Here is a 16,865-nt window from a genome sequence, read left to right on the forward strand (position 1 = left end):
CATCAATAGTGTTTTCATGATCTTACCTACTATGGGGGCTGGAAAATGATGGAAATATGTAGACTATAGACAAGTAATGAAATTAAAAGTTAACTTAAAATGCATGTTCATGCTTTAAAATAGAAATGAATTTGAAAATTGTCCCTTGACTATGAAAGCTGGCCCTAAGAGGTTACTGCTAATAAAGTAATCTAGCCCATCACAAACCAGGTGAGCATTAGAAATCACAGATTCGGCTGGCAGAAGCATGTGTGTCTGTATGTGGGTCTATTTTAAGTGATTTCCAGCAGATTTTTTTTGCAGACATAGTGGAGAAAGCCACCTGGGAAGGCTGAGAAGACAATGTGAATTAGAACCATTGTTAATAACGCTGTTGTCTGGGACAGGATATGTACTTATTCAGGGTTCGTTTCCCATGGTCCAGGACACACAAACTCTGGAAACAAGGTAAAGCAGAGTTTCACAATAAATAAAAATCCAGGGATGGGTCAGAAAGTTATATTGCCTTTAAATATTGAGTCCCAAAGGCAGAAAAGTCATCTACCCAACCACTGGCACATTTTAAACATGAGTAAGACTTGTAGGTCAAAACCCCAGTGACAGCAAAGGGATGTTTTGGTTGTATCTGAGATGAGGAGAGCATCTGAAATGGAATTTGGTGACTTAAACTTCACTTAAATTTCCCTTTGAGCTTAAAACTGGCAGAATTTTGATACCAAAACTAAATTCAAATAACCAATACATAATACAGAACTGGCTAACTGGATTTTTTTTTTTTTTTCCAAAACAGAATCCCAAATCCAAAACAACTTATATCAGGGATGCAGGTAACAGAAAAAGAGTCAAATAAAAACAACAATGGTTCCTGAATTTAAAGGAAGGATGCCCACTTCTCTCTCTCTCAAGAGGCAGATGGTCAGCTGAAAAATAAAAACATTGTATCAATAGAACACTCCAAATAAAAACTGCAGCCATCTCTGTTCATGCAATATCAAATGTTTAAAAAAAAGAACCCCAAACTCAAAACAACCCACAAAAGTAACAAAAGGAAGGAAAATGTTGCCCAGATCTTATGACCTGATTGATGGTTGAGGGTCCTGATGGGCTTGTTGAGAATGTCGCTCATGGGACAGAGAGGTCTGGAGTTAACATGAGATCAAGTTTGTGGACCCTCGAGGTGGCAGCCACCTCAGATTAGGGTATATACTCTCTTCAGTCCGTGAGTTCTTGGATCAGCAGCTTCAAGAACATGACAGCTAAGCAAGAGGATCCCAACATATGGCTACCTCGGCTCTTGGCCCAAGTTCTCTGTTTCACTCAATTTCCTTTTAAGTAGTAATATTAAGTATTACTGGTTTTGGTAGTGATAAGTCACTTTAGTAACCACTATGGGCAGTGGTTTGTAAACAGACATCGACAAATACAAACAGCAGTGCAATATTTGACCCAGACTTTAAAAGAATAGAAGGCGATGGTGGAAATGAGGTAACTCTTCCCCAACACGTGTGAACAGACAGCTCCTGCTCTTCTAATGCTCTATGTCCATTAGGAGAGAGTAGGGCTTGTCAACAGGATGGTTACATAAAGAAGAAGCTACAGAAGAGAAAAAAGAAAGGTTCAGATTCAAATTTGATTCTTAAAGTCTTAAAAAAAAAAAAAAAACCAGGAGCATCTCTACAACAAACTGAAAGAAGAGCAGTGTGTCAATTAAAAGGATGACTCCTTGAGCACAGGGTGGGGGTGGGGGTGGGGCAGATGCAGCAGCAGCAGTGTTGGCACCAGAGGCTGGGGAAAAAGAGGATGCCTCAGCTGGGCAGAGGGACAGTGGGGTGCCAAGGGACACTAATTAGGGCAGAAGGGGACGGGAATGGGGGAGAAATGGTGGCAGAGATGGTATGTGAAGTACAGGATACCACATGGCAAGTATCTTGGAGAAGTTGGTGCTGCCCAGATGGTAGCATTTGAAGTCCACCAGACAAGGCAGGAAAGCATGGGACTCTTTCATCCATTTCTTTTATCCAATATAGTAAGCATGTGTACATATGCATTTCAAACAGTGACTAAAAAGAACTCACAAAAGGGCACACGATGTTTGGGTAAAAATATATTTTCCCCCAATTTATGTCTTGGCACTAGTGATATATGCATAGATTACCTGTCCACCACTCTCCTACCTTAACAGACACCAAATTACCAAGTAGGTTTCTTGCTAAGTGATTACTTTCATACTTGAAAAAATGATATGCTTCACATCAATACAATTATTTTAGTTTTTAAAAAAAGACAAGTGTCTAACATGCAGCTTACATATATGACAATTCTGCATTAACACTGAAAGTAGATTACATAACAGTTTAGAAACACACTGGTTATTTTCAAACAGCAAAATGACAATGATCTACAACTACAGTTTAAGGCATATCAGCATATTTTAAAATTAAGAAATAGACAAAGTTCTAATGCTGTTCACAGCTTAGTTTTCAATTTATTTAAAAAATTCCCTTCATACCTACATACAGTCTAGACATTGTAGGTCATAATTTCTACTAAGGAGTCATCACATATGTATCCTGTCAATGGAACCAAGACTTCTGGAAGCTGAGACTTGACAATTTCAGACACTTGCAAATGGCAAAGCAAAGGGATCTGAATGGACAGTTTTGGTAGGACCACACAGAGACAGTATGACATGGGTTGAATAGCTGAAAAACCTACTTCAACAGTTTGTATGTGAAACACTTAGGGATATGTCAAGAAGGTGAGGAAAGCAAGTCTATTACTTTGAGGTGCACAAGATAGAAAGACTAAGTGTTATTGCTGGTGAGATTTACAAAGCAGAGAGGGAAGATAATAAGTAACTTGTGCCCAGTGTCATTTTAAATGTTCCCCTGGTTGAGATGCCCTTTCTGGACAAAACCTTGACCAATTAATAGAGCCTAACCTGGGAAAACAGTCTCTGAACTGCCAAAAATTCTCATAAATGTTTCTCCGTCACATCTCACCACATATACAACTGTTATGGGTATCTAAAGTCCAGAAGCAGTAAAAAGATGGTCATTATGGTTGAACAAAAGATGTAGGGAGAGGCCAGCTAGAGCTGTCTGGCAAAAAAAGGTGATCGCTGCCAGCAGTTAGCACAAGGGAGAGACCGTTAAACCAAGATCACCAAAAAATTAGGCAGTCATAAAGGCAGCCTAGCATAAAAAATATTTTCCTCTTGATTTTCTCCAGTGGAAGGTTTCTCATTCTAGCTTTATTTACAAAGTCAGAACCAAGGACCCTCTGTAATATCCGATGATGCCCACGATGCTGTGTAGAAAGCCTGGGATTAGTAATTTCTTACTTCTATATTGATATCAAAGAGAAGTTGAATCTATGTGTTTCTTGTGAAAAAGACAAACGTGGCCAATTAAAATATGTTTAGTTATTTTTTTAAACAAAGACTACTCAAATCATTACCTCCCTACTACCCCCCTCCAAAAAAGGAAAAAAAAAAAAAAAAATCCATCTATCCCATTTGCTTCCCTAATCTTAAAAAGTCAGAAAGATCTCAAAGGTTTCTTACTACCGTACTTACATGCAAAGGCGAAAGCACATCCAATTAGATTTGAGGGTATCATTTATTCCGTGCAGAGCCAAGGACTACTGTGAAAAAAGGCACAGATACAGAAAGAAGAGAAGGGCAGCAATAACAAACCAAACAGGGCCAGGGGCAGAAAAAAGTTCAGAAGCAACGCATTAAAAAAAAAAAGCTTCTATATGTTTCTTTTGACTCTTTATTCCCTGACTCTCCGTATGATTTATTTTGCTGTGAAAAATTTTTAATGGGAAGGAAAAAAAAAAATCAGTCAATCAATAATCTTGGAATCAAAAAGTCAGCTGAATGCCTTCCATGGCTAGGCTCACTTTAAAAAGGCTTTAGTGATGCATTAAAAATGGTAATTTTAAAGCAATATATTTTTAGAATTTACAAGTATATTTTCTGTTACAAGGCACAAAAATGCTCACACAAGCAATGGTTGGAACAAGCAGACAACACAAGTATTCAAGCTTTTTGTCTGGTGCACAGCGTATGAGCAAATTCAGCCCATGGTTAGAATCAGCATGCCATCTAGTACTTGGCTGCTCCATAACTAGCTTCAGACTACAATCACTAAAAAAACAAAATCACTGGTCCAGTAGCTCCTAAACCTGTCTTTATACCACTACTACTGCTTCTAGCTTGCAGTTTCTATCCCAGCTTAGTATGGGCTTCAATGAAAGTGATTTCTTAACTTTGTCTCATTAAGCCTAAATCAGTTCACGGAAGACCATTGCTTCTTTCCCCTAAGAATATGGTTGAGGAATAAGAGAAGGAAAACAAAAATCTTTATTGGAATCAACCAGAGACTTACTAATTAAAAAAAAAAAGGGTGTGTGTGTGTATGCGTACGTCCAGGGAGGTACACTGTCTCCTGTCCTATTAATGTAAGACTAGTGAAGGCCAGAAGGAAAATGAAAAGGGGAAGTACTGGGTTCAAGAGAAATGTATTCTTTTAAGAAACAGGAGACAACAGAGTTAGAGAGAAAGTCGGGGGGCGGGGGGAATCTTGTTAGTAGAGGGAAAAAAATCAAGATGATGAAAGGATAAGCTCAAAAAGAAATAGTACAGAGAAGAGATTAAATATGCTCTTTTCTCTACAAATTGGCATCTGTGTCCTGGGATATGGGTTAGTGCTAATCCTCGTTGAGGGGGCGATGGGCCTTGGACACGAAGGCAGGTGGAGCCAGTCGTGGTGAGGGAAAAGTGGGGGAATTCCTTCAAGACAACTGCATTTGGAAAACCAGCTGTTCTATTTCTTCTTCCCTTTCTTGCCAAATATGGAAAGGAGATTATGCAAGGACGCTGAACGTGAAGCTGAATTTCTCCTTTCTTGACTCACGGGTTTGTGTTATGTTCCTTCCTATTTCTACCTTAAATTGCCAAGGTCCCCTCAAATTTGTGCTACAGGTGATACACGGTTTATTACAAAATTTCTAGTTGAAGTATTTCTGAAAAATTTCTTCTCATGATTATTGAAAAATGTTATTAGAAGTACTAATATCATAGAAGCAGTCATTGGGCCCTCCCCCTCAGTCCACAGAGAGCAAATTTAGGTGTGCTTATGAAAGACTGCTTATCATAAGTAGTAAGTACGTCGTGGAAAGGCCATCATCCTTGTCGCACGGATAAAAGTGAACATAATCACAGTGTTCTTATTACAGTCCCACTTGGCCAGGATTTGAGAGACAAGGGTTCAGACACATTTTTAAAGCCATGAGAGGAGAAAGTCAGTCTGAACAGACCTACAACCCAGGCCAAATAATGTTATATATAAGAATGAAAAATCCATAGAAGCCACATAAAGCTTACCCCGCTTCTGCCTATGGACAAAGCTACCCTGGTCTGGAGCTGGTGTGGGGAAGAGAGAGAGTGAGTTCAGAGCTTTTGCCGTCATAGAGATGAATGATGGAGAAAAGCAAGTTGTTGGCCTGGCTACTCAGGTTTACAGTTGAGCTGCTGAGGTGGTGAGTTTCCTGTCAGGCGTACATGTGGCAATTTACCCTCCTTCCCTCCGTCCAAAGCAACACACAAGTCACAGGCATGCTTCCTGCCGCCGCTCTCAACAGGCATGAAAGGCAAATCATTTCCTTTCCAGAAACAAAGTCCAGCTGCACAGAGATTTTGCTGTTATTCCCTTGTTCTAGGATTTCCCACCACCCAACAATATTCAGCAAAATGAGTTAATAGTTATTGGTGTCTGGGAAGGGTAAAAAAAAATAAAAATAAAACAAAAGGACACATATGGCAGAGATACAATATTACTGCAAAAGCAGGTGAATGCGGACCATCCTTGGCTTGCCAGGCTTTATGTGAAGCTTGCACTGCAAGTTAAAAAACAAAACAAAAAAGTTAGAAATAATAATAAATAAAAAAGAAAGGAAAATTAGGAGCGCCAGCACCAGCATTCGGTGATGGTAAATGCTCATGCAATGATTATGGAATTGACTGAAATTAAAACCAAAAATTTGAGTAAGCTGTTCTACATAACAAGCAAAAGCAAAATTTTAATACCGAATTAAAGAACACGTGGTTAGTTTCCATTTGCATGTAATTTAGAATTCACGAGTGACTTCTTGAAACCACTACATGTTCTAGTGGAAAGATTTACTGTTCAATTTTCATTTTCTCAAATAACACAAAATCATTAGCTATCAGATTTGGGCACCACGTCGGTACGGAATGGGACTGCATCTTCCATTTCTGAGCTGCTGGAGTCAGAGAATAAATATACAATAAATGTCTTTGAACAATTAACTTGGAGATTAGAATATAGTGGATGATGGACATGCTATTAATCTACTCGGGAAGGAAAAAAAGACAATCTTTACATGGTTACAGCTACAGCAATGCCAGGAGCCTTCCCCCTCTTAGGTATAAAGCAGTGCCAAACCCAAGGTCCACAGTCTAATTTTAGGCAAGTCCAAAACATGCAACTGCATTCCTTAGCAAGAACCAAATTAATTTTTTTTTTTAAAAAAGATGAGTGGATGATTGTGTCGACTGTAGTTATCAGATACCAGGTTCAGTTTTAAAATGGATTTTCAAACTTGCTTTTGGGATGGATGCATCCTGCTGGCAATGGTGCAAAGTTTTCAGAAAAGATGAACACTGTCCACTGAACAACTTACCCTCGGCAGTCCCACCCCTGTGGTGTAGCCACCAACAAGGAAGGTGACTTGGTGGCCAGAGATGGCAGGAGATGGGATCCAGCTAACGGCAGTGCCAGGGTTAGTTCTACTTTGTAACCTTAGGAAATGTTATACATTCTCATGCCACTACAGGTCAAGGAAAAGCATAAAGCCTTACCTACGTTAAAAAGGGAGCGTGACATTAGAATAGAAAAAACAGAATTTAAAACTATTACAAAAACTAAGTTAAGCTCTGAGGTGGAAGCACAGAATGTGAATAAATAAGCAACTGCTAGAACGAAGCCAGCTCCTAAGTGGCATGTTTGGCGACTCCAGCATCTCCTCCAGCTCCACGAGGAGCAAAGAGTCTCCATGTATTTTCAAAGTGCTACTCTGGTTACCCTGGTTACTGTCTTTCTGTGGTCCCCTCTAAACAAAACTCTCCACTGGCAGTAAAAAGAGTGATTTTTTTTTTTTTTTACTTTTACACTTCACTGTACAACACTGGCAGTTACTTTCACTGTTCAAATGGGAAAGTGTGGGAAAGGGAAGAACCTAGAGGAAGTTACCAAAAAAATATGTGCCACGGTCAGGCACAAAACCTGGTGACTATTGTGCACCAAATTACGTCTAATTCCATTCATAATAAATGAGAACATATAAATAAGGCTAAAATAGAATTCACACATACTTCACGTAAACTTGAAAAGCATTATACATTGCTAAGGCCCAAGGCTGGGAAGAAAATAAACTAAAATGTTAAAAAGGGCATGGAACAACCTCCCTACACTGCGAAGTGTGTTACTAGAAAGACCTTTTTTTATTGGAGGCACAGTATCAATCAGCTCTTGGAATTTTTATTGCTGAAAGGCACATCCAGTATACATGAAATACCCTTGGAACATTGCTGGTCTTCTATAAACGTTTTGAGTTCTCAAACATGTACCTTCATGCACTTAAGCACTTCAGGGTAAGAAAAACTTGACCTTGGGTTTCCTAAGCTGTCAATTGGGAGCTTTTTCTGTTTCATTCATGCCTATAGATATAGACACAAACACACATTCACACAACCTATTCTTGTCTTGGGTTAGTTTCCATCAACAGGGTATGATGTCAAATGGCTTTCATTTTGTCCTCACTGGGAGAGTCACCGCAATCTCTGAATCTCTGCACGGAGAACGTACCCATTAGTGACCAATGCTCTCCCAACATGTGTAGCTGCAAAAGCGCTTTCTTGAACTGCATTTTAATCTGGGCAGCTGTTACTCAGAATTAATCCAGTATAACTGAATTTTCAGCCCCTAGGGTGCTGTGATCATTTAGGTCTGTATCAATCCCATTAAAATCACACCTCACCTACACCAATTACTTTCTATTGCTTGGAAAACGTGCTTGCTTTCTTGCTCTCTTGACACATTTTCTGCTGCGTCAGAGCTTGGGAAATCAAAGTTTGTACAGTATAATTTAAAACTCTCTCTGTGTGTCACTGTAGCAGTGCGTTTTGATTCCTACCACAAGCAACATAACAAGATTCCTCAGGGGCGAGTCTCCATGTTCACCAAGACTAGGCGAATAGCACCATCGTCTCACTCCCCTGTGACAGGTCTCAATTACTGTGCAGACTCAATCTTACCTGCTGGAGTTTTAAAGAATGTAATTCTTGGCCTACTCGAGTACCAACATTTTTATTATTTGCTTAGTTGTCAGCGTTTTTCCTAGAGCCTTAGCATCTAAGGATGAAGAGCAAGGGTCCTGAAATACGTTCTGAGCTGCCTTATTGCTGCCTTAAGAACACCACACATTCAACAGACAAAGGCGGGCGGCATCAGTGGGTTCACCATCCGGCCACCACAAAGGTTTTCCTCAAAGGGATCTTCCTGACCACTGTGCTGACTGTCAACCAACAGCAATTGTCATAAAACCGCCCTCTCTGGTCTTCAGGTGATTTGCCATGAGCTTCAGGTCAGAGGAAAATTTTAAGGAAGGCCCAAATCTCCCACTGGATTCAGGCAGCTGCTTTTGGAGTATAACAGGAAGTGACCAACGGAAGAGCAGAACCTAACCCTTTGGCACATTAAATCAAGGCCATGTTTAAAAATGTTTTTTGTGTGGATTATAGGTGTGTCCTGAGGGTTGGTGGGGGTATCTTAACTGCATGGGCATTTTGATCCCATTTTCACAATAAAACAATTCATCATCTTGTTGAATTTAGAGGAAAACTACTGGCCACTAGCAGTTCTTCTAAATCTTTCATTTTGGGAACAAGACTTTCAATGACTGGCTCACCAAGCCTTACCAACAAAGAATAGAAAAATAATTTTAACAATCGTAACTTTAGGGTGCTCTTTATCAAAGAGTCATGAGGATTGTCTCCAGAGAGAAGTGAAGAGAAATAAACTGTCTTCTCGAGAGTCCTAGTGTTGGTGCAGAAGATGCTACCGGAGACAACACGCTACTCCAGTCCCGACTGCTTGATCGTGTGGTCAAGTTTTAAATTAATGTTTGTGTACCCTTTAGAAATACTTTAAAAACCTTTATCATCTTCCCTGCACTGTAGAGAAAATACTTGCTTTTATCTTTCTGGTAACAGACCAGTTTCCAGTCTGTAAATGGGAAAAGTAGAGACATGCAAGAAGAATAAAATGTGAGAGGGCCCCAGGACCTGGGCGACACCTGCTTACTTTTTCTTATCCTTGTCTTTCTTGGTTTGCTGGGCCCCAGACTGCTGGGCCTGGGACTGCAGTAACTGAGCTGCTGCTTTCTTCTTCTGGAAATTGTTCACCTCCTCCTCCAGCTCCTTCTTCTTGTCTTCCACTTTCTTCTTCTCTTCTTGGTGTGTCCGCTTTAGGAGGTCAAACTTCTCGTGGAGCTGGAGAGAAGAAGAGGAAGACAGCCTTGGAGAGGGGGATGAGAAGGTTACCGGTGTAAGGTTATTGGGATCTGTTCAAAAACAAACCGTGTGCCGCACTGCTGCACGCACTTCAATTACACGGGCTCCTGGAAGAGCCAGGCAGAGACGGTGAGGAGCAGCCCTTGGAGCCCTACACTCCTTTGAAACTTAGACCCCCTGGGACGAAGGAGAATCCTTGTACACTTTCTCTGATAATAAAGTACATATTCATTGTAAAAAACATCAGGAAGAAAATAAAAATTAGCCATGCTCTTAGTAGGAAACACCCTAATGCTAAGAGTAGTTCTTTACTTCTGGTCCTTTTTCAAAATGTACAATATACATTTCCTTAGGGGCATACACAGTGACTACAGATATATATATATGTGCTAGTCAAAGAATAAGAGTATGTTCAGAAATTTCTGGCCCTTGACAAATTGAATTTAAAAAATTATCACAATGCAGAAATGAAAACTGGGAGGAAGGAAGGGAGGAAGGGAGGGAGGAAACAATTCTTACTAGATAATTCTAGATTTTTACCTAGCATCCATTTGGTACTTAAAGCCAACAGCAAATAAGGCTCAACTTTCCTTTCTGTGGAGCAAAACTATATTGAATGCTTAGCTATTTAAATAACTTCCAAATTTCAGTAGTCTTTATAAAGATAAATTAAAAGGGGATGATGAGGAAATTATGTAGACAATTTCATTTGGAATTGTATTGAGCTACAGGTCAAGCACTTGAGTTCCTCATCTCCTATAAGAGGCAAACATCGCACACTCTGTCTCTCTCTCTCAATGGGATGAGTGTTGTAACAGAAATCCATGTGAATTTCTAGGAAGCAGTTCGTTTGGTCCGGGCACGGGGAGGGAGAGGGAGTCAGAGGGGCGCTGGAACAAGGAGCATGCCTACGAAGGCGGCAGCATGAGCACAGACATGGCATGTGCAGCCATCACCCATCAGACAGTGCCCGACCAGCACGGAGTCCTACACAATGTGAAGTACTAATAAAACACCTTGCTGTGTTTCTCTCCCTTGAAGGACAGATGGCTTACCTCTTTCTCTGCCTCTTTAAGTTCAGCTTCTTTCTCCTTCACTCTCATAACAAACATCTGTCTCATCTCTTCCTCTTTCTTCTGAAGTTCTCCCAGAAATTCGTTCCTTTTTGCTTCGTATGTCTCCTGAAGACTATTCAAAAGCCACAAACCAAGGACAGCGTCGTGAAGTCGCACAGTAAGAAACGTCACTTCATATAATTTCTACCCATCCACTTCTAAAACATAGATAAGGCTGCCACTTACCATATTAAAGGACACACAAAATGGCACCATCTTCTTTTTAGTTACGCAGCAATTATAAAGACAAGCACGTCAAGAACCAGAAATGAGTCAATAAGCGCAAGGCAGCACTAAAGTTATGTCTCTCACTGGCCAAGGTTTATGCTACGTATACTCATACCAGGAAAGCCTGGGCTGGGCTGGCTGGTATCTTCCAGATCAGCAAACGAGATATGATTTCGAGTTTTAGAAGATGGAGGTAGGATGGTGTAGGGAAAGAAATGCACAGGCACTGGCGCCAGACAGATCAGGGTTTGGATTCGGCCACAGCAACTGACTGACTGATCGTGGGAAGGGCACAGCCTCTCAGCCTCGGCGCTCTCTGTGTGAGCCATGCATCCAGCAGCACTCACCTTCCAGGGATATGATTACGGGAATTAAATGGGGGCAGAGGGAGAGTAGCAGTGGACATACCGCCAGGGCTTGACAAATGGTACCCCCACACTCACCTCCCTCCAGCCCCCAATTTAGAAAGCAGACTCAGTGAAGCATCTAAAGAGACAAAGTATGTCTAAAGATTAGAGGAAATCGCTTCTTTTCAAGTTATCTTACCAACTGTAAATAAGCAGGGAGGAATTTTATTTTTATTTTAAACCCTATCCTCCTCCTGAGTGTCTACAGAACTTAGAGCCCAATATTTTAAATCAAATGTCAGACACAGCTTTATCTCTAAGACAGAAGAAACATATTTACAGAAAAATCATCTTTGATAACAGAACTTAAGAAAACACATGCCCAGACCCACACCCAAACAGAGAAACATTTCCTGATGTTATAAGGCGCTATTTCTATTTCCCCCTGGCAGTTTTCCTAGAACCAGAGTTGTTACAGTAACACAAGTCTGCAAGATTATCCACCCTTCCCCATGGACCAAATTCACCCAAAGTGCTGACTCCAAACCGGAGAGGCTGCAGGCGACCCAGGCGCCATGCAGAGCCGCCCGCTAGCATTCACCCTCATCCTTTTAGAAGGAGAAAAAGGACATTTGGGTGGCGAGACACACATGCGCGTAGATTTACAAAGGACTAAACAATTAGAAAATGTATTAATTAGGGTTGTTTATACTTCTAGATCAACACTGTAATTGGTTGACTAAAAATAAGTTCTCCTGCCCTCAAGAGTATCAACACGACCTGTTAATGCACAATCGCGTGTTTTGAATTTCCAGTGGCATATTTAGCTTTCACATTATCTTATGAGACAAGAAGTTTGGCCAATGTGAATGTTGGCTAATATTAATAACAATATTTGGACTTGAAATTTAAGATATATAGGGCCAGCCTCGGTGGCCTACCAGTTAAGTTCAGTGTGCTCCACTTAGGCAGCCTGGGTTGGGCTCCCAGGCCTGGACCTACACCACTCTGTTAGCAGCCGTGCTGTGCTGGCAGCCCGCATACTAAAAATAGAGGAAGATTGGCATGGGTGTCAGGGCAAATCTTCCTCAGCAAAAAACAAACAAACAAAAAGATACATAGCCACAGAGATATAGAAATGCATTGGTAATAGAACTATAAAATAATTCATGAACTTCACTTTGCTTGTTAGCTTCCAATAAACTTTTAATCACCATTATTTGTGTCAGAATTGCCAAAGGCAGAAGATGACTGGTCCTTGCTATGAAATTTGGGGGGAAGCTCAGTTTTAGTTGATTTTAGGATAACGAATACATCTCCCTCTTCTTTCTAATGAACAGTGGAACACCTTTTACAGAAACGCTACCCAAAATATGTTTCAGAGATCACTAGTTTCAAGAGATCTTCAAAAGAAGGTTCCCATGTCGAAGCCGTAAATGGGAATGCTGTGTGAGACCTCCCTTCAGGAGAGTCTCAACGCACAGCGGCTCCAACCTTGGCAGCACCCAGGACTGCCTGGGCATGCTTTATGGGACTTTTCTAACAGTCTCCTAACTCCACTCCTAGAGATGCTGATTCAGCATGCAGCCTAAGGCAAAATAATCTGTTTTTTCCAAAAGATGGGCCCTGAGCTAACATCCGTTGCCAATCTTCTTCTATTTTTCTTTCTCCCCGAAGCTCGCCAGTACCTAGTTGTATATTCTACTTGTAGGTCCTTCAAGTTGTGCTATGTAGGACGCTGCCTCAGCATGGCCTGACGAGCAGTGCCATGTCCACGCCCAGGATCCGAACCGGCGAACCCCAGGCTACCGAAGCAGAGCGCGTGAACTTAACCACTCGGCCATGCGGCCAGCCTCTGTATTTTTTTTTAAATGTTTCCCAGGTGATTTGATGTAACTAGTTTGCCAACCACTGCTGCTCTTAAATGCTCTGAGAAGTCCTTCAGTAAAAAATCTGTTTAAGTTGATGAACTTAGAGCTCCTCCAATGTGTTTACTCACAGAATCTCATTTTAAATCAGCCACAGAGAGAATGTACTTTGGCTAATGCTACCCAGAATACTGAGAACTCTCAAGATGACTCTGCCTTATCCAGTACCAGCCACAACCTAGCTTAGGCTCCAGTTTCTGGAGACGTATTTTCAAACTATTGGTCATGACCCAATTGAGGGTCTTAACCACTATGTTAAAAGAGAAAGTTTAAGAGAATAGGAGAGAAAATACCAGAATGCAGTGCAAACCATAAAAGCAGGTATTACTTCATGACATGTGTAAACTAGGACACAGAACATATCCTATAGTTTAGGTTTCAGCCCAAAGCTGGCAAGTCCTTGTCCTAGAGAAAGACTAAGGAGCAACGTTGCCACTGGCCAAATGGCCTCAGCCAGGAGTCTGGTGGCAGTTTTGACATCCTGTGCTGAAACAGGAAAACGGGCTCAACAAATGCTATTTATCCCATCACTGTATCCTAGGACATGAACGAGCTTTTGAACTGATGTTAGAAATGATAAGCAATATATAAGAAAGAAATCATAAGACCTGACTCCAGGGAGCCACACTACAGTAAGCCACTTAGAAATGACTTACAACCACGGCATTTGCAGACTCAGATTCCCCAGCACCTCTACCAACTAAGCTGTAAATGAGACACCAGAAACCCTCCCCAGTGCTTCCAGTCAATAAGGACCAGCCGGGGGGCCAGCCCGGTGGCGCAGTGGTTAAGTTCGCACGTTCTGCTTCTCGGCGGCCAGGGGCTCGCGGGTTCAGATCCCGGGTGCGGACATGGCACTGCTTGGCACGCCATGCTGTGGTAGGCGTCCCACATATAAAGTAGAGGAAGATGGGCACGATGTTAGCTCAGGGCCAGGCTTCCTCAGCAAAAAGAGGAGGACTGGCAGTAGTTAGCTCAGGGCTAATCTTCCTCGGGGGGGAAAAAAAAAGGACCAGTTGACAAGGAACCAGTTCTATGTCATCCACTCAGTGCCTAAAGGGATGATGTCTTTTGCAATTTTAGCTCTTTCAACTTTTTTTTTTAAAGATTTTATTTTTTTTCCTTTTTCTCCCCAAAGCCCCCCGGTACATAGTTGTGTATTTTTAGTTGTGGGTCCTTCTAGTTGTGGCATGTGGGATGCCGCCTCAGCATGGCTTGATGAGCGGTGCCATGTCCACGCCCAGGATTCGAACCAGTGAAACCCTGGGCCACCAAAGCAGAAGGCGCGAACTTAACCACTCGGCCACGGGGCTGGCCCCCCAACTTAATTTTTAATTGTAGTTATTAACGCCCTTTTCTAAGTAAGACATGTATAATTTTTTCATGAGGTTTTCGGTTGCTTTGAAAATGAGGATTTTGTCTTCCCATTTTCTCTTAACAGCCCTCAGTAGAGGTAAGTTGTGCTCATGGAAGTCAAGAGAAGGGAGATGAGTACAGACATTTCAGTTCATCCTTCATTCTGGCAATTCACACAGCACAATTCTCTCCCTGTTACAGTCTCCTGGAACCGCCTAGTCAAGGGCAGGCCAGAGGTTAACACACCACCAGTATGTATGGAGCAATTCACAAAGGTGAATGCATTAATCCTTACAAGCCCAATAAGGTAGGTATGAATATGACCTCCCATTTTATAGTTGGAGAAACTTGGCACAGAGGTGTTTAGTGATCTGTCCAGGCCACAATGAAGTGACAGAGTCAGGATTTGCACCCAGGCCACTTAGCTCAAGCAGGAGCTCTACCCACTGCACTGCACGGAACTGGGGCCCACATGTTCATAAAAATGAAAGGGTCCCAGGGGCCTGAAAACTTTGTGATCTCTGGTTCGGACAGGGTCTGTTGGGAAAAGGGCAGTGGTGTCTCAGGAGAAAGAAGCAGAGACAAGATCAGTCCCTACTCGTGTCCTACATCCCATTCCCCTCTTCTACCCCAAATGCCAGCCAGAAAGGGGCTGAGGTCTGCGGGGAGGGGACCCGGGTCCAGGGAAGGCACGGTGCTCCTGCTGGGCTGAAGCATGAGCTCCAAGACCGCAGGGCAGCAGGCGGGAAAGAAGGGCACGAGGAAAAGCAGGTCGACACCTGGAGACAGATATGCAGATAGCCAGGTGTGTCTATATTCTGCCACAAGACAAGAAAGACACATCTCTGAAGTTAGGCAGGTTTAAGGCCACCACCAGTGACAGACTCAGCTTTACGGCCTAGTTACTTTCCAGGCTTAAATACAGCCTCTTACTGTGCTTGCCCAGCTCCTGGTCTTGTTTCACACCAGGTAGTATATCCAGGTGACGGCTCCGACTTCCTAGCCTTGGCATTAGAGGTGACTCTGTGCTTTGTAAACACCTGGTATAAACATAAGCTGGGCCTAGAGGGCAAAAGGCGGACATGGGCTGTTCAGAGGGAAGGATGGACCGCACTGTGCACCCACACAGGGATCCTCTACTTTGAGAATATAAAGGAACCTTGAGTCCTTCATCTCTACTCCTCCAGGCTCCCCCTAAATTCATATGGGAGAAAAATCTTCTAAGAGCATCCAGGAATGATGACTTCAAAGACGAACTTCTGGGAAATCACTCCAATTGGCTGTGGATTTTGCTTTTCCTGAATTGCGCCATCCCTCAGTGAGGTCCTTCACTGAACTACTCCCTCAGTGTGGGCTCACAAACACGCTGGGGCTGCCGGGAACTCCTCAAAGGGAAAGGCTGAGCCCTTTGTAAAGTAGTGGTTTCCAGGAAAAGGAACACCAAGTTCATTTCACCTTGCTATTTGCCAAGACATGAGATTCAAAGCCAACTTTTATGTTCCAAATGATCTTGCCTGCACCAAGAGGGGCACCTGAGGTTGAATGAGTGGATTTCTAAGAGGAAACTTAGAAACACTGCTCCCAGTGTTCCCAGTAATTGAGATGATAGAAGGTATTGTATTTTTAGAAGGTCTATTTTTCTCTACTTATTTTCTTATAGAGAAAAGAGTAAAGGCCTTGGTTTCATATATGTATATATTTCCCCCTTGTCATCATCAAAAAGGAAACCTCAGTCTAGTAGAAATGGAACCAATGCTAATGGAGAAGGGGAGATGTGTGCATAAAGCATGTTCTCTACAAGTCAGGTGGCATCAGTGACATCCGCCCGCATCCTGAAGCCCCCTGAAGACAGGGAGGCCAGGCCTCACAGAAGGCACGCTGGACCTAGGCAGCAACACCTCCCCCTGGTGGCCAGTTGCCTTGGGCTTGCAGGAGCTATTTTAACTGAAATGCCAAAAACAGGGGCCGGTTCCGTGGCTCAGTGGTTAAATTCCTGCGCTCAGCTGCAGCGGCCCAGGGTCTCGCTGCTTTGGATCCTGGGCGCGGACATGGCACCACCACTCGTCAGGTCATGCTGAGGCGGCGTCCCACATGCCACAACTAGAAGGACCCGCAAGAAAAAAAAAAAAAAAGTACATATATTTATACACAACTATGTACTGGGGGCATTTGGGGAGAAAAAGCAAAAAAAAAAAAAAAAGATTTGCAACGGTTGTTAGCTCAGGTGCCAATGTAAAAAAAAAAAAAAAGCCAAAAACAGAGACGGCAGAGGAGGTTGCACGTCTGCAGC

General features: G+C 42.4%; 1 protein-coding gene across 7 annotated transcripts in view; it reads right to left on the minus strand.

Annotated features, from left to right (window-relative positions):
• Positions 1 to 750: 750 nt before the first annotated feature.
• Positions 751 to 16,865, minus strand: part of SEPTIN11 (septin 11) — an 86,600-nt gene continuing 70,485 nt past the window's right edge. Inside the window, exons 8-11 of one of the 7 annotated variants that reach the window (XM_046656282.1) lie at positions 10,657 to 10,789; positions 9,393 to 9,580; positions 3,578 to 3,645; positions 751 to 920 (exon numbers count right to left, since the gene is read on the minus strand). In XM_046656282.1, coding sequence (XP_046512238.1) covers positions 3,621 to 3,645; positions 9,393 to 9,580; positions 10,657 to 10,789 — 346 coding nt within the window. In that variant the 3' untranslated portion in view covers positions 751 to 920; positions 3,578 to 3,620. The other 6 variants (XM_046656283.1, XM_046656286.1, XM_046656285.1 and 3 more) reach the window with 6 other exon arrangements.

This window comes from Equus quagga, chromosome 3 (assembly GCF_021613505.1).
Source record: "Equus quagga isolate Etosha38 chromosome 3, UCLA_HA_Equagga_1.0, whole genome shotgun sequence".
NCBI lineage: Eukaryota > Metazoa > Chordata > Mammalia > Perissodactyla > Equidae > Equus > Equus quagga.